General features: G+C 39.0%; 1 protein-coding gene across 5 annotated transcripts in view; it reads right to left on the bottom strand.

The window, feature by feature from the left end:
- The window catches only part of gria4a (glutamate receptor, ionotropic, AMPA 4a), a 102,042-nt gene that overhangs the window by 19,091 nt on the left and 60,466 nt on the right, over positions 1-22,485 (bottom strand). For 4 of the 5 annotated variants that reach the window (XM_069689065.1, XM_069689035.1, XM_069689046.1 and 1 more), the window contains exons 11-14: positions 15,724-15,930; positions 14,269-14,484; positions 13,158-13,318; positions 739-937 (exon numbers count right to left, since the gene is read on the bottom strand). In XM_069689065.1, coding sequence (XP_069545166.1) covers positions 739-937; positions 13,158-13,318; positions 14,269-14,484; positions 15,724-15,930 — 783 coding nt within the window. Of the gene's footprint in view, positions 1-738; positions 938-13,157; positions 13,319-14,268; positions 14,485-15,723; positions 15,931-19,737; positions 21,907-22,485 lie in introns of those variants that run through there. The other variant, XM_069689073.1, reaches the window with a different exon arrangement.

Below are 22,485 nucleotides of genomic sequence, written 5' to 3'. Positions count from 1 at the left end.
ATTCAGCGTACTCTTTCAAAATCTTTCAGTGAACTGTGATGAAGCCTTGAAGTTTTACAAACAAATGAGCTGGAAAGTGAAAGCCAGACACATCAGCTTAGTGTCTCTTTCAAAATTTAAGCCTCTCTCAATTCAAGATGAGGAAAAAGTGATTCATTCATTCCCGTCCTCCCACCTGGACTATTGTAAATCCATTTACACTGTCATTAGTCACTTGTCCTTGTCCCATCTTCAGTCAGAGCAGAGTGTTACTGCTTACTTCAATACAGGGAACAATACTGCCCTCATAACTCTGCCTTCCTATTGGATTAAAAGTTTTTTTAGAGATAACTTCAAGATTCTGTTGCTCGTTGTTTTTGTTGCTGCTATGTGCGCGCTACATAGAAACACAAAATATTTCCCTGCTAGACTACTCGTGGCAAAACTCCATAAGGTAACGTAAAATTTTATCTGGCTGTTGTGGAAAGTACTATCGAGGCCATCTCTTATGTACGCTTCTCTGTAAATCATGTAATGTATGCTATACCTGAAACCTTGGGATTTTGTGTGTGATCACAGGTGGTTGGGCTTTTAATAAGAGTGAGACCAGCAGGATTAAAATAGTCCTCCCACATCTCATCTGAGACTTTCTGGCTTTTCTGCAGCCTGATCTCGGTATCAAATTATCTTTACTTAACAGTAAAAGCCTGAAACCTCACCAGGAATCAAATAAATGAGCAGAGAGCGATGAGTCCATACCCTGAAGAACTCCTTGGTAGAACCTGAGTCCAGTGTCCCGTAGGCTATCTCTGTCTGTTTGGCCAGGTCCTCTGCACTCTCTATAGGTGACACCATCCTCTCCACAGTGAGGAAGGCAGCCAGGTTGGCTGTGTATGAGGAAATTATGATAAGCGTGAAGAACCACCACACACCGCCGACAATACGTCCAGACAGGGACCTGCAGAGAAGATAGAGGGGGTTGAGGTAGGGAGAACAAAAAAAAACAACAAAAAAAAAGAGGCAGAGGGGAGTGAGGAGTGAGAGTTGGAGAGAGGAAAAGTTGAAAGAAAGAAATTACACATGAGTAATTAGCAGAAGGAGGAGTAGGTAAGAGAGATGAAGGTGAATGTGCAAGGGATAAAACAAAATAACATAAGAGATAGAAAAACAAAAAAGAAAGAGAGAAACGAGAAGGAAAGATAATTACGTTAGTTACCGAGTCAAAGATATGCAACACAAAACACTTTAGTTTCACAAAGCATTTCCACACCACTGTGTGAATGACTGTAAAACTGACATTGCTGCCAAAGCAATTGTCTTTCAACCCCAAAACCAATTCAGCACTAACAATAACACAGGCTACATGAAACAGATTGCAATCTGGGCGCTTCTCCATCTCTCTCTCAACCTCTTTCTCTCCCTTTTTTCCACGTTTACTCTCTTTATCTACCAATTGTGAGCAAGATCATCAAAGTAAATGTCAATTCGTTTAGGTTTGTTGAGCTTGTTTTCATTGAGTAAAGGGAACGAGGGCAAGCTAGAGTGAGCTTATAAGAGAAAAGAGAAAGTAGAAGACGGTGATGTTGAGTTTTCTTTTAAGTGTTGCAATCGGTAAAAAACCTTAAGATTTTAATGGGAAGAAAGAGCAACATAAAACATCTTGATAAAGAGTGAGAAAAAGAGTGAAGACGGTACTGTGAGACATAAACTAAAAGTTGCCCAGTGTTAAATGTAAAAGAGTCATCACACTCAAAGAGAATGAAAAGAAACATGTTTTTCTCTGGCAGGTCTAATCTAATCTGAACCAAGTAAAGTGTGTAGTTGAATGTAACATTCACAGGAACTATGAATACCTCCACGTTATTAGTGTTCCTCAGGAAATCAGTGATTTGATAATGTGCCACCTTGAACAATCATTAAAAACCCAAACTATGTCTGGATATGTAACATTTTTCACTTGAAATGAGGGCATTTCATTTGAAACAGAAACAGGAAGTCGCAGCATTCGGCATAACTTTATCCCTTGATTACTCACACACAGTCAGTGACAGACATTTTCATTTTAAGAAATCTTCCAAACCATCAAATGGCAGTACTTTCTAAAACTTTACTGGTTTCACTTAATTATTTTCTTAAAAATTGCAATAACTGAATGTATAACTGCTTTGGTTGTAGGGAAAAAAACGACACTGACTCATCACCTTTTGAGTTGCTTATTTATACATCCATATGGAACAAAAACTAGCATTAAATAAAAAAAAAGAGATGCTCAAAACCTTGAGCTAAGGCAAACTACTTAATTGTGTGAAAATGATCCGTGGGCTCTATGAGCAAATTATTTCACTATATACATAATAATATGAGCCATTACTAAAAACATTCATTATTGCCATTTCAACAACATTTGATGATGGTGACATTTAGTGATAATCATATCCTCTTAAATGCAATTACAAAGTGAGGCCTAATATTTCTTGGACAGGCTGTTTGGCGGTAGCACTACTCTCATGCGAAAGCAGCGATATGCGAGTTATGTTTTAGGAGGGCTCAGTTTTAAGGAGTTTGTGCTGTAGAGATAAAAGTGGAGAGGTGCATTGATGCCTGACTCAGCATAAATTGTCACCTTTCTGAGCAACTCCGTATTCTGCTGCTGTTCAAAACCCAGCACAACTTTTAACCCACACACACACACACACACACACACACACACACACACACACACACACACACACACACACACACACACACACACACACACACACACACACACACACACAAATATGAATTGATAGTGTTTGTCCTTGAGGCATTGATCTGTTTGCCTGAATTAATGAACCTGGCATATACTGTGATGGATTCTCGTGAGAAAGAGTTGTTAGGTTTTGTTTTATATTTCTTAAGAGACGAGAAACTTTTTTTTTTTTAACCAAATGAAACTTTAAGGTGGATTGACAGCAGTTCAATACTGAAAAAGTTCAATACTAAAATGTAGACTTTCAAAAGCAATGGAAAATAAGGGTCCTGGAATTAACTACATATTAAAATATTTGATTTGGCCAGCTGTTACTCAGTGTGCCAATGAAAATGGCACATTTATACTATTGCTCATACTTATTAGGATATCCATACACATTTTTTTTTTCAAACTTCTTGATCAGGTAGAGTTCCATGACTTTTGATAGCGATTCGTCGCAAAAACCCAGCCAGCTTCGGAGCCCTATAGCTCCGGCATACTTTATAGTAGAAGCACCCTCCAAAATTTAAACAAGTCACAATATTTTTTAACCTCTTACTAATTCAAGCTGTGTTTGATTTCTGTTAAGGTTCTGACAAAATCAGAGTTTAAGTTTGATTAACTTTTTGGAGCATTTCTGAGTTTACAATTCATGGTTTTCACTCACGTAACCAGCACAGAACCCTGGAGGGCAAAACATCATTAAAACGGGTCAGGACATATCTGGACAATCTACACAACTGCAGAGCACATCGGAACATGGACGGCATAGTTATTTTCATCCTCAGGATCTCCTAACGAGGACAAAAGGGGCATGTGATCTGATTGGTTGGCTGGTAAATGAGTTTTGACAGCATTTGAATCTGGCCTGATGGAGTGAGGCACGGTAAAGCTAAAAAGTATGACTGTAGATGGAGATCACGTTAAAGAGCAGTACACTTTTCTGCTGTGCACCTACTATTTAGTCTGTTTCTAACAATCATAATATTACCAAAATGTGACAGAAATTCAGCTTCCATTCCATCAACCCATTGAACCTGAGAGCAGGGGCACAGATTGATTCGTGTGTTTGGGATTGTCACTTCAGCAATCCATTGAAGTTTTAGTGTTAGAAATCTTAGAATGTCAGTAGCAAAATCTAGCACTCTTTGTGAATGTCCATTGGCCGCTTACAATTGTCTCAAAGTATTAGATTGCAGAACGTTCTGCAGCTGCCACTGAAACACCCTCGCTCACAACTGAACCGATTTAAAAAAATGTACCCTGATTAGTAATTTAAACCCCAAATTAAAGGAAAATACTCACGTTTCCCTTTGAATTGGTCCTTCTTGCATTCCTCAGCATTATAAACATTTAATAGACAATTAGGAAGCAGTCTTTTTTTTAAAATGTTTTTTAAAACACCTCCAGTGGGCTGTGAGTATTGACTAGAGTACGAGCAGATTATGATTAACAATGTAGTAAAACACAGTTCTAATACTATGAAATATGTGTCGTCTATAGAAGGTGTATTTGTTGAAAAAGACTCTACATTAACATGTTAAATGTCCTTAAAATGCCCTTAAGTTCATGTAATACTATGTTATACTGTGTTTAAATCATGTATTCAAGGTCTATATACTGCTTATAAATACTTAATACAAGAGCATAAAAGTGTTACAAAGATTCTCCACACATCTTACAGCAAATAGCAGCTGAATAATAGTAGCTTCTTGTCAGCTTAAGGGCATGACATTTTCAAAGAAAAAAAATTAACTGAAGCACACATTAATGACCTTTAATTGTGTAAACAGACTAAGTATAACCAACATTATTAATACCAAAAATGTACATGACAGACTCAATAGTTGGGAAGAATTTAACATTTCACACAAAAGCAGCTTTCCAAATGTGACAATTAACTTATTTAACTATTATTGAGTTTGCACAGTAAAGTCAGATTTTAGACTGCTGAATAAAGCAAATCAAAACTTTAAGTTCTGGTGTGTGTAAATATGCAAGCAGTTAAACTTTATAACAAAAAACAAATGGTTTAGTGTTTGCACAACTTAAATCACATAATTTAGAGCTGATCAACAATCCCGTAACATCATGGAGGAACTTAAGCTGCCTGTTTTCAAAGCTTTTCAGGAGTCAGCCTCTGACTGAAACCTGGGAATAATTCCAATTCTTTAATGCATGTTTACACAGTCTGTTAAGTTGCTCATTAGATAATTAGAGTACTCTCTCTTTTTTTTGGCAATAGAATTGTCATCCCAACTGAATAAATGCTGCATTTATCAACACTAGGCTGCATTTCCAGCTGTATTCTTTGACGGATTAATTTCTTTGGCTCATAAATTTACCTGCAGCGGCTGAATGCATACAGTACATTTCTATAACTAATTTATTTTGGCTAGAGACAAGGTTATATTATACTTGTACAGTTAGCTGAATGAATCACCAAACATGCACAACCTGTGACAAAATTAACCTCAAGTGAACAAAAAACATCTAATTCTATTATTTCATCTTAAATTCATTCTTAAATTAAACCTGATTCCAGTGAGGTCTTATTTGATTATCTTTTATTATGAAACACAGTGATACAGTGATCCTTTGTTGTTATAGGGGTCGCAGTAAGCTAGCCTTCCACCTTTTCCTTATGCTCAGGGTTTAATGAAGTTTAAAAATGTGTCACAGAAATAGTTGTAAAACCTTAAAGCAAAGATTCGGGAAGTTATTACACTATGACACTGAAAATTGAAATGATTTAAGATTAATTAGACTTTTAGAGTGTTTAAAGCTGATTAAGCATGATCCCAACTACAGAGGCATAGTTTCACACTCACTGATTTATTAGTTATCATAAAGACATGACTGTTTTACTGTATAACATTAGCAGGCCACTGAGTCTACACATGTACAGGTCCCAGATTTTTGCACTACGCCACTGACCCCATCACATCACTGGGGGAGGCCATTTATTGTATGTGCAGTTTTTAATCTCATCTCATGGGGCTTGATAGGCAAAGGAAAGGAAAATCGGCTGGTTGAGGGCGACATGATTAACACCCTGTCTATTTCTAAATGTGAAGACCTTGATTTGTTTGAATGTGTGTGTGTGTGTGTGTGTGTGTGTGTCTGTATGAAAAAGGGTGAGGGAGGTATTAACTAATATCTGGCCTTGGAACGAAGTCAAAGAACATGTTTGCCTTCTGGTGCATGATTTAGATGATGGGTGAAAGTGCGCAAGCATGCACGCGAACAACTGTGTGTGTGTGCGTGTCTCCACATATGTGTAGTGTATTTTGCTGCTGTACGAATACCTTTTGGTGTACATGGGAGTTCTTTGGCAGTGACGTCTTCGATTTTTTTATGTGACGCGTCTGTATGAGTGTGCCGCCCGTGTGTGTAGATGTGTCGTGCGTGTTGGTATGCAACAGGTGAATCATTCTATAGCGGGTCATGTATCATCTATGATAGCCAACAGATTGCCTCCCCAATCCTCTGTGTGAAAGATTAATGGCATGCTGTTCCTCTTTCTCCCTCATACACGCCCACACTGCCACACCGTTCTGAGCTATGCTGTTTGTTTCCATCCAATCAATCTGGATTTTCTTTACTTGACGGAAGTGATTGGTATTTTAGGCTGTGTGTGTGTGTGTGTGTGTGTGTGTGTGTGTGTGTGTGTGTGTGTGTGTGTGTGTGTGTGTGTGTGTGTGTGTGTATATATATATATATGTACATATTATCTTGCATGTGTTTTATATTCTCATTTAGTTGAAAGGAAGATCAGTTTTAGGCAAGCTATTTGAAAACAGCAGCAAAAGTAACGCATTATACAGTATTTCTTGTTACTTTCATTATTCAGTACAGCTCCATCTAAGATGTCTCTGAACACCTCCAAATTCATCAAGTAATGGTGACAGACATGTTAACAAATGCCAAGTCTGTCAGTTAGAAGTGTGGCTGATGTTTTGGGAAATTAAGCATGAATGTTTGGGAGTCAAGAGTGAATAATCCAGACAGAAATACATATAGAAAACACCCCTTATTCTTGTCCCTTATCTGTTTTATCTTTTTCTTGACAATGACTACAGGTGTGAAAGAAAGTGAATTGTTTAAGTCATTGAGAGAATACGTCACAGTATACACGAATACTTCACAGTAGATGAAGGCGGAATAAAGGGCGAAGGAAAAGAGAATGAAAAACATCTGATTAATAGTTTAAAGATTAGGTATAGCAGGCAGATAATGAAAGGCGTAATGCAAGAAAATAATAACAGGGATTGTAAAAGCGAAGCAGAAAAGATGCGGGACGCTGAGAGCGAGTAGCACTGAACAAATTCTTTACAGGATTTATGCAAAGGATTACTTGTGAAATTCATAAACACAGTCAGTCAGTGAGCATGACTGGGTTCTAATCAGTGACCTTGAGACTAATCATTAATTACTCAGTAAGCTTCAGTGCCCCACTGCAGTTAGTTAGTCATGCCATTAGCTGGATCTGTTGCTTCCATTAACTATTCAACACACCCACAGCCAGTTGATCAATACTTACACATGACACTCACAAACACACACTCATACACAAATACATGCTCTCCAGAAGTGCACAAATGCCCTCAGCAAGCGGTGGACACACACCCATATACACAGACATGCAACCACACACCCCAACACACTCGCACACAAGAGAAGAAAGCTGTAATTTCAGATGTTTATTGACAGAGACAGATCCAATCCAATCCCTTTGAGATGTTCACTGATGATCAGTTTACCTCTCCCTCTCCTGCACTTGGTCTTCACCAATGTAGGCCCTCACACTTTACTACAATTTATGAATTACTACTTTAAAAAAAAAAAATAATTGCTGTGCCATCACCGACCTGTCCGTCACTCTATTCCCACATTTTATGTTGTGAGCAGGTCAGTCACTGACATTAAAAACCCAAAAGCCTGGGCTGAAAGATGACAGGTGGGTGGAGAAAATGCCTTATCAAGGTCACTGTGGCAATGTGTGAGGGTGTATAAATATGTTCATGTCTGCTGGCACCCATTACCTTGTGCTTGAGTGGAAAGGTGAAGGAAACACAAGCCGCTGTGTTTAAAAGGGAAGGAGTGTGCGGGTTTCTAAGATACGGTAGTGATTGCATTCATATGCATGCAAACACGTCACCGTACGTGTGCACGGCTATTTCTAGCTATGAAAATGTCACTTGACAAAGAGGATGACTAGAGAGCAAAAAAAAGAGATTGAGGCTGAGAGAAAGAAAGTAAACGGAAAGATGAAGAGAAAACACGACCGACAGACAGAGAGAGAAAGACAGAGAGAAAGAGAAATAGATAGATAGATAGATAGATAGATAGATAGATAGATAGATAGATAGATAGATAGATAGATAGATAGATAGATAGATAGATAGATAGATAGATAGATAGATAGATAGATAGATAGATAGATAGATAGATAGATAGATAGATAGATAGATAGATAGATAGATAGATAGATAGATAGATAGATAGATTAAAAAATAGAGAAAGGGAGGAAGCGGAAGAGCTGAATGGGAGTGTGTGTTCTACTGTGTCTCCCAGACTGCAGAGATGACTGCACCACAGAAAGAGGAACCCACGCTGAATACCAATGGACCTACTATGGCAGCTCAGTACACAATACACACAGTCTCACACATACAGAGCGTAGGGAGTCAAACAACCAGTGTCGAGATATGGAGCACTTGACTGCGAGACGCTCATATAATACAACACCTAATACAGGACAGAAGAGATGCGGTACTTAAAACAGAAAAACACAAATACACTGTAAAGAGCCAACCGGGCAAACTGCAAAGGAGAACAAAAATATATACAGTACACTAAAAGGTATTCAAACAGTCTGGAGGAACATTTCTTCCTGTAGAGGCTGCCTCCTTCCCTTTATTTCCAACTGCACAGTAAATGTCAACCTCAATACTCGGATCCCTGCCAGCTGCTTGGGAACAATACAGGTGGCAGAGTGGAGGTGAGAGGGGATAAAACCAGAACAAAAAATGAGCATCCCATGGCCAGGGCAGACATCTGGGAGATGAAAAATGTAATAATTATTTACTGAAAAATTCTTCTGTGAGTTGTGACTGACATGACTGTGTCCATTAACTTGATTTAATGACTTGAGCTGGAAATGTGCATAGCAAATAAAGCAGTTATAGGAATAACGGAAGGAATCCAGCATATACAGTTTTGAAAGAAGGTGTAGATGCTATTAGTTAATGTCTCAACTGACTTCACTTAAAACAGCTCATTAATTTGCACTTTGATGACATCATCGTATTCAATGATATGAGATAAATTTACTGGTGCATTCTGCTTCATGATATTCCAACAAATTAAACAAACATACTTACTATTAACATGAGCTATATTAAAATTCTTCCTCTCCACCTTGTATAGTACTGTTAATACATTTAAATAAATTATTGAAAAAGCTATTTTTCTGCGTAGTTTGGTTCAATTTTAGCTACTTTTTCTGTGGGGACTGTTTCAAAGAGGATCAAGCGTTTGCTTGTTCAAATATGTAAAAAAAGCAACAACAACAACAACAACAACAACGGTTTCCATGTAATGTTCTTACTTTTTCACACGACTCTAAAGCTCCACTACTGGTTTTCATTTTAAACTGTACCTATATTACTGGCCTAAATTTACACAGAACATTCTTATGTTCTGTAATTGAGACCCTGCAGATTTGGTCTGTTGAGTAAAGACAGCAAGAAACTCAATTATGTGTTCTCATTCATGAGTAATTAGTTCATGATGTTGTTTGTAGATATTACTGCATATCTAAGGCAGGGTAGATAAACTGAGGAAATAAAAAACATGAATATGCTATCGTATATAGCATGTTGACAAATGTCCATTAAGCTAAACATGAAATACTGGATACATATGAGAGACATGAAGGAGTTGCAGCAGGACAGCAGTAATGTTTTTCTTTGATATGATGATACTGTATCTTTGTCTTTATGTAGCTAATGCACATTTCGGCTGTGAGATGTGACTGGAATAAGCGATCTGATTTTGCCTGCTTGCCTGCTTGCAAAGGTGAACAAGGGAATGGAAGATGAAAGGAATCAAACTGAGGAGTAATAAAAATGATATGACATTATAGTGACATGAACTACTATCTTTTGCAGGGCACAGCCTCACAGAGGCTCATCCATCACATGACTTCAAGTCAAAAAGCCTGGTTTATTTCCTGTTTATATCAATGACTCCAGTGACTTGGACCATTATGTCTTGATATTTGTATTTATCCTTTTACATAATAGTAAATTTAACTCAGTTTATGTGGAATGCTAAAATGTGAAGCTATATTAATAATTCACGAATCAAGAGCCTTATTGTCACATGCACAACAACTTGAATAAGCAGCACACTCAAGGCAATAACATGTTTTCAATCTCTAGTTCTAAGTACAATATTAAATGAAAAGAAGGGGGAAACATGAAAAAGAGGATGCGCTTAAGCACATCAGTAAAGCCTCATCACTCCCTGCAGCATTTACTTAAGCCCACATGAAAATAACAAATTCTCCTCCTTGAGACAGCATTGGGTCAGCGGAGGTGACGCTCACTAAATCCTGTAGTAAGGTGATGATGATCACGATGCAGTGAAGCACAGTGTATCAGTAGATGCACAGGTCGAACAAAATAGGGAGCAGAGCATGACAGATTATACGTGTACGCTGTTCCTGCAAAAATACTGATTTTAGTCTTTTCAAGGGCCTTAGATATGGGCTGACTGGAAATACTGCTGCATTTTGAATGGCCTTGGCCCATTGTGAATCAAATTTGACAAACTATACATCCTATGAAAGCAGAAAGCCTCACGACTCAAGCGGCGTAAGCCATTCAGAGACAAATACCCTTACTTTGTGTGTACACAGCAAAACGGTAGCTTCATACCTTGTCTGTCGTCCTTAAGCGCGCCTTGACTCATTATGTGCTGCACACTGTTTTCACCATAAAAGTCCAACAAACTAAATGTTTCTCAGCTTGTAGTCTCTTTTTAGTAAAAAAGGGAGAGGATGCATGTTGTTGTTAAATATTTATCGCATGTAGGAGTGAAGCTGTTGTTAAAAATAATTAGTGGCAAAATAATGCAGACTCACTGACACATATTTATACAGTATAGGGATTGCAGTGTTGTCTTAAATAGATTTGTGGTTTAAGGTGAGTATGCTGTTTTTTTTGTGTGCCACCATAAGCTGTTTTTTGAGTGCTCTTACACCTCCCCCCCAATTAGGAAGCAGGAAGCAGGAATTCAGCACCCAGTGTGTCCCTATATTGTCAATATTACAACTAAGAGATATGCATCTCCAAAGATCTCCTGTGTATACAATAGGGGGTTACATACCCTGATCTAAATCTACAGCATGTTGCCATCAATTTTCTCTATGATCATCGGTGGGAATATAGCCACACAACATACATACCAGTCACTGGAATATGGTTTATCTCATGAGACTGAAATAGTGATACATGTGTTACGATCACTTTAATTTCACATGCATTTATATGGTAAATTATTACCATATGGGCAACCTTTATGAGAAACACATCTCAGACTTAAATTTGCATTGAAACATCAAAACACACATCAAAAGTCCAGGAGATAAAATTGAAAGGAGAAGAATAAAAACGATATAAGCGACATATTTCTCATTGTAATAATATATTCCGGCATTTATGACTGCTGTAATCCTGGTCTATAAAAGGATTTGTGCTGTATTGGAAGTGACAGGACCGAGTGATTTATATGACGAACACAGGCTTCATGTTAAGTATCACATTATCGCTATGACAGCTGTAGCTTATGCACAGGGCCTGCAAGTGATGGAGAGGTCTGCATGCGTGTGTGGGATTGTTGCGAAACTGCACATGGGGTGTTGTTTTTCTTTTCTGCATGTGTAAAAAGAGTGTGTGAAAGAGTCTGTGTATTCATGTGCACGTCCTGTATGCTTGTGTGCCTTGGAGTGTATGTGCGTGCAGCTGGTGCGAGTGTTTTCCGTTTCGTGTTTTGGGGCTAGAATTGGCCTGTCAGTCACAGTGAAGTGGGGAGGAGAGGGAGACGAAAGGTGTCGGGAAGGGGAGAGAGTGAGGAAGAGATGGATGACAGAGTAAAAGAGAAGGGCAGATTAACAAAAACAAAACAAAAAATTGGAGGAAGAAAGTAAAGTTTGGACAGCTGATTAGAAACTTCTGTTCTTTTGCCAAATAAGCAAAGCTAATATGGATGCAGAGGAAATATTTGAGGGATACGTGCTGTGAACTAGTTTTGAAAACAAAAGATACGTTTTTGGGATAATATTTTGTCAGTAATACTTTTTAAAAAAAATAGCTGAACATGTATAAATGCTGAGATGGGAGTAGTCTTAATAATAAAATGACCAACTGTTTTTATATAAACAGCCTTAAAATGAAACATTTATTATTCTGAACACTTACCAAAAATTGTTTCCTTGAAGAACATGTTCAACTGGACAGGAAGTGGTTATATATTAATGCTGTTACTGTCAATGTGTTAGGGCTACACAGTAAAAAATGTATGTATCAAAAGGAAATCTGGATTTGTAACCATTCGTCGTTGTCCTACAACATAACCGTACCGCTTCATCTCCACCTTGAGTTTAACGTGTGAAGTTTATATTCACATACAGGCAGAGTTTGTATTTTTCTCTCAGGCACAAGTACTCAGATTCTTCTCCTCTTTCAGCTCATCACCTATTACTCCTCTCATTCCTTTATTTTGGTGTGAAGCTCTCCCTGCTGCTCCTTCTCTCCTTAGATTTGCTCCCTAAAGGTCTTGAGGATGCTGGCTATGAATATTTCACTAAACTGCATTCTCAGGTTATCAATAATAAAATGCCATTTTCTTATAAATATTCTAAAAATACATCTGGACTCTTCAGTGGCGCATTAAAAATTCATATACACCTAGCAAACTGCTAAATCTTCCACCATCACGGACCCATATGGACATGACCGCTGGACTGTGTGCAGGTGTTTTCTTCTCACTTTTATGTTTCTGTGTTTGTGTGTGCAGCCCACAATGTCTTGGCGTATCAGTCCAGTTCAGTGAAGGCCCCCAAAGTGCTAACAGAGGTGATTCACATTGTCATCACAGCCTAATACTGGAGCACTCAAACATTACAGACAGTTAGACAGACACACACACACACACACACACACACACACACACACACACACACACACACACACACACACACACACACACACACACACACACACACACACACACACACACACACACACACACACACACACACACACACACACACACACACACACACACATCCTGCATACAGCCTCAAATACTATCTCTTACTCCCTTCACAAATGAACTCGGATTGTCTCAGACACGCTTGATTTTCCTTCCTCACCGTGGCGATATGTCGCAGCCCTGTTGCATGAAGGCTCCCAGTGAGAACCACAGGGAGTTGAAGATCCCAAACTCATTGGGAGGTTGGTCAGTCGGGCCCTGCTCTGTGGCACCCTCCTCTGGCTCCTCTGCATGCCATTCATACGGACTGAAGCGACTCACCTGAGACAGCAGAGGAAGGTAAGTTTGAAAACCATAAAATAAGAAAGAGCAAAGCAGGTCCATAAAAACAATAAATTAAAACATATTAAGCGTCCTGGACACCCACACAAATGTTTTCACTTATTTGGGTTGATTACATTACATTACATTACATTACATTTCATTTAGCTGACGCCTTTATCCCAAGCGACTTACAACAATAACTGATACAGGGTGGAGGTGGGCAAAGTTATGCATGATGTCACCAGACTGGATGATAAAGGTCCAATCAGCCCACATTATTGAAATCACCTGTGGTTTTGTTCTATAGGTGGGCAGAGGCTTGAAGAGCAGACTAAATAACAGAGGGAGAAATCTGTTCATCTTTCATAACAGATCATGTAAAGGAAAATGTGGAAGGTATCTTTCTGATTGATGTAAAAGAGAAAAATGTTTCCTTGAATATTCAGACACTCTGGTGTCATACGTTATTCTGACAGGATCTTGTGTATGTGAAAGTGAGCGTGTCTTTAATATTTCACATGATGTATTTGCATATCTGGCATACATATGCTTTATGTTGTGCTATTTCTGTCCACATAGGAAACCCTTAATTAGCTAACCTGCCCAGAAGCTTTCTGCAATGCAGTAAACAACATTTCAGTTGAAGGAGTAAAGGCAGTGAAAAAGTATTTACCGGCAGAGATGAACGATAACTCCATATTATATTATCAGAAAAAGGCATCTGACAGAAATCTGTCATGTAAGAAGTCTCATCCTCTCTATCTATGTTGTGCAAACTGACTTTAAATGAACAGAAAATGTGTCCTATTAGCATACGCAGGAGCAACATGGACTGCAGCTCATTGTACAGAAGTATGTTTTACCCTGAGAGCTAAATGTTCTTTCATCACTGAACCCAACCCTCCAATAACTCTCCTGTTACAGTCCTGCAACGTAACGTCACTCACCAAAAACAGCACAACACTGACTCCAATGTAAGCGAACACTATGCACATCCAGATCTCGTAGGCCAGTGGATCCAGGAAAGAGAAAACACCTGGTTTAGACTTCTGAGGCTTCTTGATCATGATAGAGATTCCCAGGGACATGAAGGGCTTGGAGAAGTCGATCACCTCCTCTCTCACCAGAGTGATGGTCAGCGGGGCCACTGCAATTTCTGCTTTCTGCAAAGAAGGTGGGTGGGGAGGTCAGCTGGGCCACAATATAATGCAGTTAATTTGCAATGACTGGTGATATCGCAGGAGAGAGAAGAAGATGGAGCAAAAAAATGGTTAAAAGAATCAAGAGGAGGGAGCGGGGGAAAACAGGATAACAGAAGAGTATTTCATATAGTATGTAAGCATGAAAGTGACACATCCAGAATATAAATTAGTCAGCAAGGTCTCACACATTTGCATTACCGAGCTCACACAAACACACACATGCAAATTCTATAGAGTCGATTCATCATTCATTCAGTGAACCCAGTATCTGTTTCTGAATTCCTGAGTGTGTCGAAAAAATGTCTGCAGTCGTAACTGAAAAAAGCTACAATAACAGCATATCAAATAGCAAGTGCTCATTCGCAACAAGGAGTGAAGATGTTGCAATGCAAAGAGAATAAACAGCAAAACAAACACAAGGACGTCAGAAGTGATACGGAAGGAAACCAAGGAGGAGAGGGCAGGGGCAAATCAAACATCCAACACAAAACAGGAAGGCAGAGGAAATAAATTACATCTAGAAAGCAGGAGAACACAATAAAGAGACGTGGACGACAAGCTGTGGACATCTTGTATGTATTTTCTCCGTGTGGCAGAAGAGCCATCCGAAAGGACGGGGAGTGTTTGGAGCAAATCAAACCTGATTAGTCAGTGCAGCGGTTCTGCTGTGTCACCTTCCACTACGGATTCGGGAGGGTAATTAATTCTGTCACTGTTCTGCAACAACATCTAAACTTTCGCTCTTCCTCAAAGTGAGGACTGACATTGTCTTCTGCATGTTCAGAAAGTTTGTTTTCAGGCAGCAATGTGAAATCTCAGACTGTGCAAGGAAGTCAATGGTATAATTGACTAAGTTGATAAGTGAACCCTTCATGACACAGCATCAATGCAGAAAACTATCGCACTAACTAAAGAGATGCAGAGCTTGAGAAAAGTTTCTAAGCTATTTTGAATATTTCTCAGCTATTGTGTGATGTAATTACCCTGCAGTCTATATGTTTTCTGCAAAGATTATAATCTTAAAATTTTAATAACGCTCTGCCAGAATTATGTTGATTCCATGCAACTGTTCAGAGGCCAACATTTTAGATTTTGTTGTACTTTTATTGTGATATAATTTGAACATCACACTCTGATGGCTATGGGTGAACCAAAATCAATCCAAAACATTATTTCCAGTCTATTGTTTTCCATCCTTACCCCGTACACAAGCTCTCCGACCATGCCATTCCATATCTTTGTCTCTGGATCCCTGGCTCCGTATTTCCCATCTGGTACGATGGAGATCTTGTATTTGATTCCGATGTGTTTGGCAATCTCTGAAGCCAAGTCCACACAGTATCCCTCAAACTGGTCGTTGCCTTCATAAAGCTCCCAGTTCTTCTTCAGCATCACATAAGGACCCTCCTACAAAACCAGCATAAGGGCAGAAAGACAATTGTTTGGAGGAATACGACAGCAGTGATCAAGAGGAACCAGCAGTTTGGTTGTAAGCAATGCACAAGGGGACAGCACATACATAAAAAAGTGAAAATATAGGCACATAGAATTTGAAAAGAAACCTATACTACTTATTTTAATCACACCCAGAGGGACACAGCTCAATGAAATACACCAATGCAATGCTGCAGACCAGATTCAGTTCTACTCCACGAAGGCAAAGTGGAAACCAGCGTCTGAGAGCTGAATTATAAAATACATGCATATCATAAGAGACTGATTTTACTGTACATGTAGGACCATGCACAAATCACCCATCATATGTTTTTGTAACTGTTTGCTCCATCTCACTCTACATCACTCCAACCTTTACCTGACTTAGTAAAACACAAATGCTGAGACGGAAGATATTTACCAGAGAGGAGGAAAATACAGAGGAAGAAGTAAAACGAAAGAAAAGAAGGAAGACTGCTGCTTTTATAATGTGTTGTGAGAGGTAAAGAGATTTCTGTGAGACGGTGGGTGTATTAGGAAGGAGACACACACACACACACACACACACACACACACACACACACACACACACACACACACACACACACACACACACACACACACACACACACACACACACACACACACACACACACACACACACACACACACACACACACACACACACACACAAGTACGCAGTCACATTACTTCACCAAGGATCTCCTCAAAGAAAAGAAATGCACAAACAGGCTTTTGAGTGACAGCGCATCTATCAGGAGTTATTATATTATGCCTGAGGCTGCTCACCCTGTAATCCAACTGAAACCAAGCCTATTAAAATGCTATCAAACCCTTTTTTAATCAAAGACTAATCTCATCTAATTAATCAAACAGGCTCCAACACTATGAAGCTATGAACCCGTTTATGAAGATAATAAAACACAATAAAAAATTATAACATGTTTTGGATTGAATTCTTCATTCAGGAAATTGATTCACATTGAAAACAAGTACAATTTAATCAAATACTAATTTAATCAATACTGACATGTTTTAAAAGGGGTCAAATGAGCAATGAAATCACTCTGACACAGATCTGGGTGGAATCGACAGAAGAATCTTCAATCCAGGAAATTGAAATACATTGAGAGTGAGTCGAGCTCAGAAGCAGGCAGGCAGAGGGATTAAAACAATTTTACAACGGGAGCTGAACAATACAAACAAAACCTACAGAGGCAAGTTGGATTTAATGTTGATTCACTTTCTCTTCAGTAAACAAAGAGCTTGAAATAAAACCTTTAACTTGTGTACTTGTATGTGACTAAGAGGTAATATAGTTGAAATTCTTTTAAATAGGGATAATCAATGGACTGACATGTATCCAGATGTTAAAATGGATACTTTGGAAATACTCCTACTTTTCTTAAGCATTAGTTCAGTACTTTGGTTTGTGATTTAATTGGCAAAAGTAGAGGCCTTCCCATCAATCTCTACTGAACTTTGTGTTTATTGTTAATTAGCAAATGTTAGCATGCTAACAAACTAAATTAATGGTGACCATAGTACAAAAAGTACCTGATGAACATAAAAATACTGTGTCAAAGTACAACCTCAGACAGCTGCATATGCATGACTCTTCTTGTTCATAACTTGAAATAGTGAGTTCATCATTAATAACTAGGTAGGTAGAAACTCTGATTCCTTTCTGTTAAATAATTTGTAAACAGGCACTTTTGTTTCTTATTCTAATTGAATTCCATGATTTTTTTAAAAATAATTCTTGAAGAGATGAATGTCCATTTCTCTGTGCAGCCACAGATATAAAGTAATGACAATAATCTTAAATTTAGATATGAAGAGTTATGAGACAAACACAGTTTAAGACTAACTTAAAAAAAAAAAACACCCCCAGCACGACATCATTACTTACAAACCGTGATTCACTCATAAGAACAAGATTTGCTAAAAACAAAATACATTTGTTCCAAAACCAACCATTCAAATGAGAATTCATTACTTAATTTATGCTGAATTTTTCTTTTCTGAAACAATTTATCACAAACACCACCATCATTATCACCATCATCAAATAAAAAAAATTGCCCTTTTGTGTCAGAACATCCAAAACCATTTCTCATTAAATGTCATTATCAGAGGCATTAACAGTTCCTGGGGCACTTATTCCATTGACTCAACATGAATCATAACGTTAATGAACAGCAAAACAGTTTCAAGTAAATTCCCTCTAACAGAGCCATCAACACTGATATGCTGTAGGGATGAGGACTAGAGGTAATGAGGACGTGCTCTGAAAATTATGTCTGAAAGGATAATACCAGTATATTCAAAGCTAGAACCTGATTTAGTCTTTTATTTATAAGTGTCCCAACCATCTTCATGCGTATTTTTAACCTTGACTTTTCATTGTGTTGTAATTACAAACTTAATGGTTCCCAAAGGTTACATTCACGGCTGATACCCTCTGAATAGTGACTTAAATGTGAACTGTTAGAGAGGAATCCTGTTCTTGAAACTTTTTTTGTGGCAGAGATTACTTGATGGATTTCTTTACCTGAATGACACCGAGCTGTCTGTACTGTCTCGTGCATTGTTTCATGAAAATAGCTCTCTTTCACACAAAGACAGAGATAAAACAGAGACCATCTACAAAATAAAAGTCTACTTGATACTGACTATGGGGGAGTTTAAGTGAGCAAGCTGAACATAAAAATGATGCTCATGCTGTAACCAGATGGATGTGATTATATTCTTTCAAATCATCAACACGTCCTATAGAAAAAGTAAACATGAGTGCTTTTTTTGCTTGTTTCTTTCCATCTTAAATCACTGATTCTCAAGAGGAATAATTGACTTGATTTGTGTTAAGGGGAATGTGATTATCTCTTTTAAGGTGAAGTGTTTTATATCAGAGAAGGCTACTTTATTGAGATACTTTAGTATTATGTAAGCAACCACACACATATATCAGTGGAAGCTCCAACAACAGTGGCACTGTTTCACTTTAATGCCTCCTTACGGTTTGTTATTAGTTTGCTCCAGCTGCTTTTGTCTTTGGTTGAAGGTGGTACTGCCAATGGTTAGTGCATGTATTTACTGCTGGGAGGAGAGCATCGTGTTTGGGTGTTACCTAATGTGGCATCATGAGTCAGGGCATGGCAAGAAAGGGGAGGTGAGAAGATGGGGGGGGGGGGGGGGGGAAAGGAGGAAATGAAAGCGAAAACCAGTAGGTTGAAAGGAAAGAAAGGAGGGCATGGGGAAGAGAAGGAGGGCTGGGGGGTGCACTGGCTCTATGAAACTACAGGAGAAAGATGAAGGAGCAGATCAGAATATAAACAGCAACAGCTGGGAGGGAGTATGGAAGATAGATAGAAACAGAAAAGGGGAACGTGTGAAGGAGAGATTAAGAGAAAGACGGAATATGACAAAAAAAAAAAGGAGAAAAAAGGAGAGCGCAAGTGAGAGAGGGGATGTACTGAAAAGACAGACGTAAGGAGGGAAATGGGTGGGTGAAAGAGGGAGAACAGCTTTGTAGAAGCAAATGGTTGGAGCTGATAAGACATGAAAAACTTCACACTGGAGCCAAAAAGGCAGACAGGACTCGCTATGTAAGCCAGTTAGACAGCCAGTGAAAAAGACAGGCGCTCTAACTGGACAGTCACCGAACTGTCCAGTCATTCCTTCAACCTGCCAACCAGACACTCAGTTCAGGATTGAAAAAGCCAGATAGTCACGTCACAAGTTAACTGGCCACCTGCGAGCCATACAGTCAGAAGGCCAGAGAGGCAGGCAAGGCAAGTCACAGCCCGTTTCAGTCAGTCGGTTGGTCAATTAGTCCATTTATTAAGCAATTACTGCAATTACAGTACATAATCATCTATCGAGTCACAGATTTGGCCAGTGAGTCAGCATGATCATCTCCCAGCTATTCAGCTAAAAAGGGAGCAGCTGAGCAGTTAGTCTGACAGTCAGTGATTTGCAGTCAACCTGCAACCAGCGGACACAGTCCCTCCATCAACCGGTTTGTTGGTTGCCATGTCTCCTGGTCTGTCACTAAACCAACCAGTTACACAGGTTATTTGCTGGTCAGCCAGACTGCCAGCAGAGAAAGCTACAAGTCAGCCACCTTCATACTTAGTCGTACGACCAGGTAACTAACCAACCATCCAAAAACTGTAAATCAATGAGTCACCAACCACTCAGTCAATCAGCTATACATTTTCCCATGAGCAACATTTTCAAGATTTTGTTCATTTGTGTCTTATTATTACGATGTTTCTTATATTATGTCTTCTTTTTATCTTGTGTACATTTCCTATCTGCAGCTCAATGTCCGAGCGTTCATTACTTATGTTGAAGACCCTGGAAGATTAGGGATATTGACCTCTCATTATAAATACACTGGGAGAAAGTACAACACTGAGTGTGCAGTTTTTTTCCCCCGACATACTGTGAATAAGCATCCTGCACTGTTTGAGCAATCACCAATCATCAAAAAATATATCAAAGGTCAAATTTAACTGAGTAGAAGTCACATATATTCATACTATATGATATTGAAACAGATTTACTAATACAAAATACATACAAAATTAGTAAAAGCAGTTTTTTGAGCTACAATGAATTGAGGCCAGAGCAGAAGCAGTATAAAAAAGACATTGTCATAGCCATAATGGTAATATTTGAAGTGAAGTAGAATGAATACACATTAAAAAAAAGACAAATTGAAGGAGCTCTAACAGTCAATCCCCATCAATGCTCTTTGCTCATAGAAGCTGTGTCTGGGTAAATGCTCATGTGACTATTCTGCCTGTTGTGCGAAAATACATGCCAGCAGTTGTGTTTTCATAAATGGTGTGTATATATCGTGATAATGTCCGTGGCAATTTCATATTACTGAGTAGTTGGGTATTTTTTTTGGGGGGGGGGGTTTGAACATACTACACATCACGTCTGCCGTGTAAAAAACAACTACAATGTCACTGCGGAAGAAACACCAAGCGCAAGTTAAGACATAAATCATGGTGTCTTTTAAATATCAAAGGATTACTTGAGCTTTAGACAAATACCTTCAGTATTACCCAGAACTAAATAAAACGTCTTTTTTTTCCTGCCACTTTAAATAAGGTGTAGATATTTAGAAACTATCTCAGAGGAACTTAAATACAGGAGAGGAAAGTTGAGAGTCTAGGCATGACTGAGTGGATATACAGAGTGACAGAGCAGAAAGATAAAGATGACGGCAGAGCGGTATCAAAATGTGAGGGCAAAAAAATACAGGACAGATGTACAGTCCTGTCCATATGTCGCTCTCCTCCTCCACTTTCTCTTAATGAAAAACAACCAAAAAACATAAACAATGCAAATATGTAGAAAAAAAAAAGCTTTTGTTGAGGCAATTTCTCCTGCTGGTGCTCTGTAGCGTAACAGAGAAGATGGTGGTGACTGTAGTGTCCTCAGAAAGAGGGAAAAGGATCTAAATTAACAGTGCTGTTCCACAGTCCAGTGATTTAGTGCGGCCAAATGTCAAACAGAAGCCACAGATTCCCTCGCAGACCTTCATCCAGCTGTGGCTTTTCTCATGAGAGCAAGACAGGACCACAGCAAGTAAGGTGACCCAGCACCTCACGGACTAAAACATGGTGGCAGTGCAGCTCCTTTTTATCTCTTCTCTGTGCGATTGTTACTGCAGGGCAAACCAGCAATGATATCTGAACAAAACATCTGTTTTTTAACCAAAATATACATAGAGGGAAAAAAAAGGGTGAAACAAATAAAGTCTTTAAACAGAGCTTTAGAGGAACTCAGTCTGTCTGTTCTTAGTCTTTCCCCGGGGCCTGCGACTCAGGCGAGTCTGTGTTTCAGTCTGTAGCTCTGCCTGCAGACTCGGCGTCAGTGTCGCAGCAGAGGCTTCCTCATCATCAGAGGCTGCAAAGAGGAGGAGGTGGCTGAGCTAACGTTAGTCAAAGCCTGCTGAGGTCACCCTCCACAGAGAAAATATGCGACGGTTGCAGGCATGGGGGTGAAAGCAAAGGGTGTAGGGGAGGAGGTGAGTACAGTTAAAGAGGAACAACAGAGGAGACAAAGGGAGAGAGATAGGAGGTGGTAGTCACAGTAGAAGTTTTGCAAAAGTCAGATGATAGACAGAAATGGGAGGGGGAACAAACATTGCAATCATGTACACTGTAACACTGACCCTCACCCTCATCTCGTTTATAACAAAATAAAATTCAACGTTATTAGAAACAAAAGCAGAACAGCCTACAGAAAAGATACATTAAGATACTACACACATATTCAAAGTAGGATTTAGTCACAGGGTAAAAAGTTGTATTGATGTGTTTGTATTTGCTTGTCTTTGACCTGACTCTAGGCACCAAACAGCTCACTGTCCTGAGGTTCACTACAGTTGAGACATATATGTCTGAAGGTAGATCTGTCACAGGGGACACTTAATCCAGATGAATGTATTCTTTCTAAACTTTTCACAGCCGTATGTGGTGTGGT

The sequence above is a fragment of the Brachyistius frenatus genome, unplaced genomic scaffold, assembly GCF_029030835.1.
Source record: "Brachyistius frenatus isolate BFR_SWC_R1_liver_20210118 unplaced genomic scaffold, ASM2903083v1 Contig_1, whole genome shotgun sequence".
Classification (NCBI taxonomy): domain Eukaryota; kingdom Metazoa; phylum Chordata; class Actinopteri; family Embiotocidae; genus Brachyistius; species Brachyistius frenatus.
Note: the sequence above shows the minus strand (reverse complement) of the source record. Positions and strands in the feature narration are given on the sequence as shown.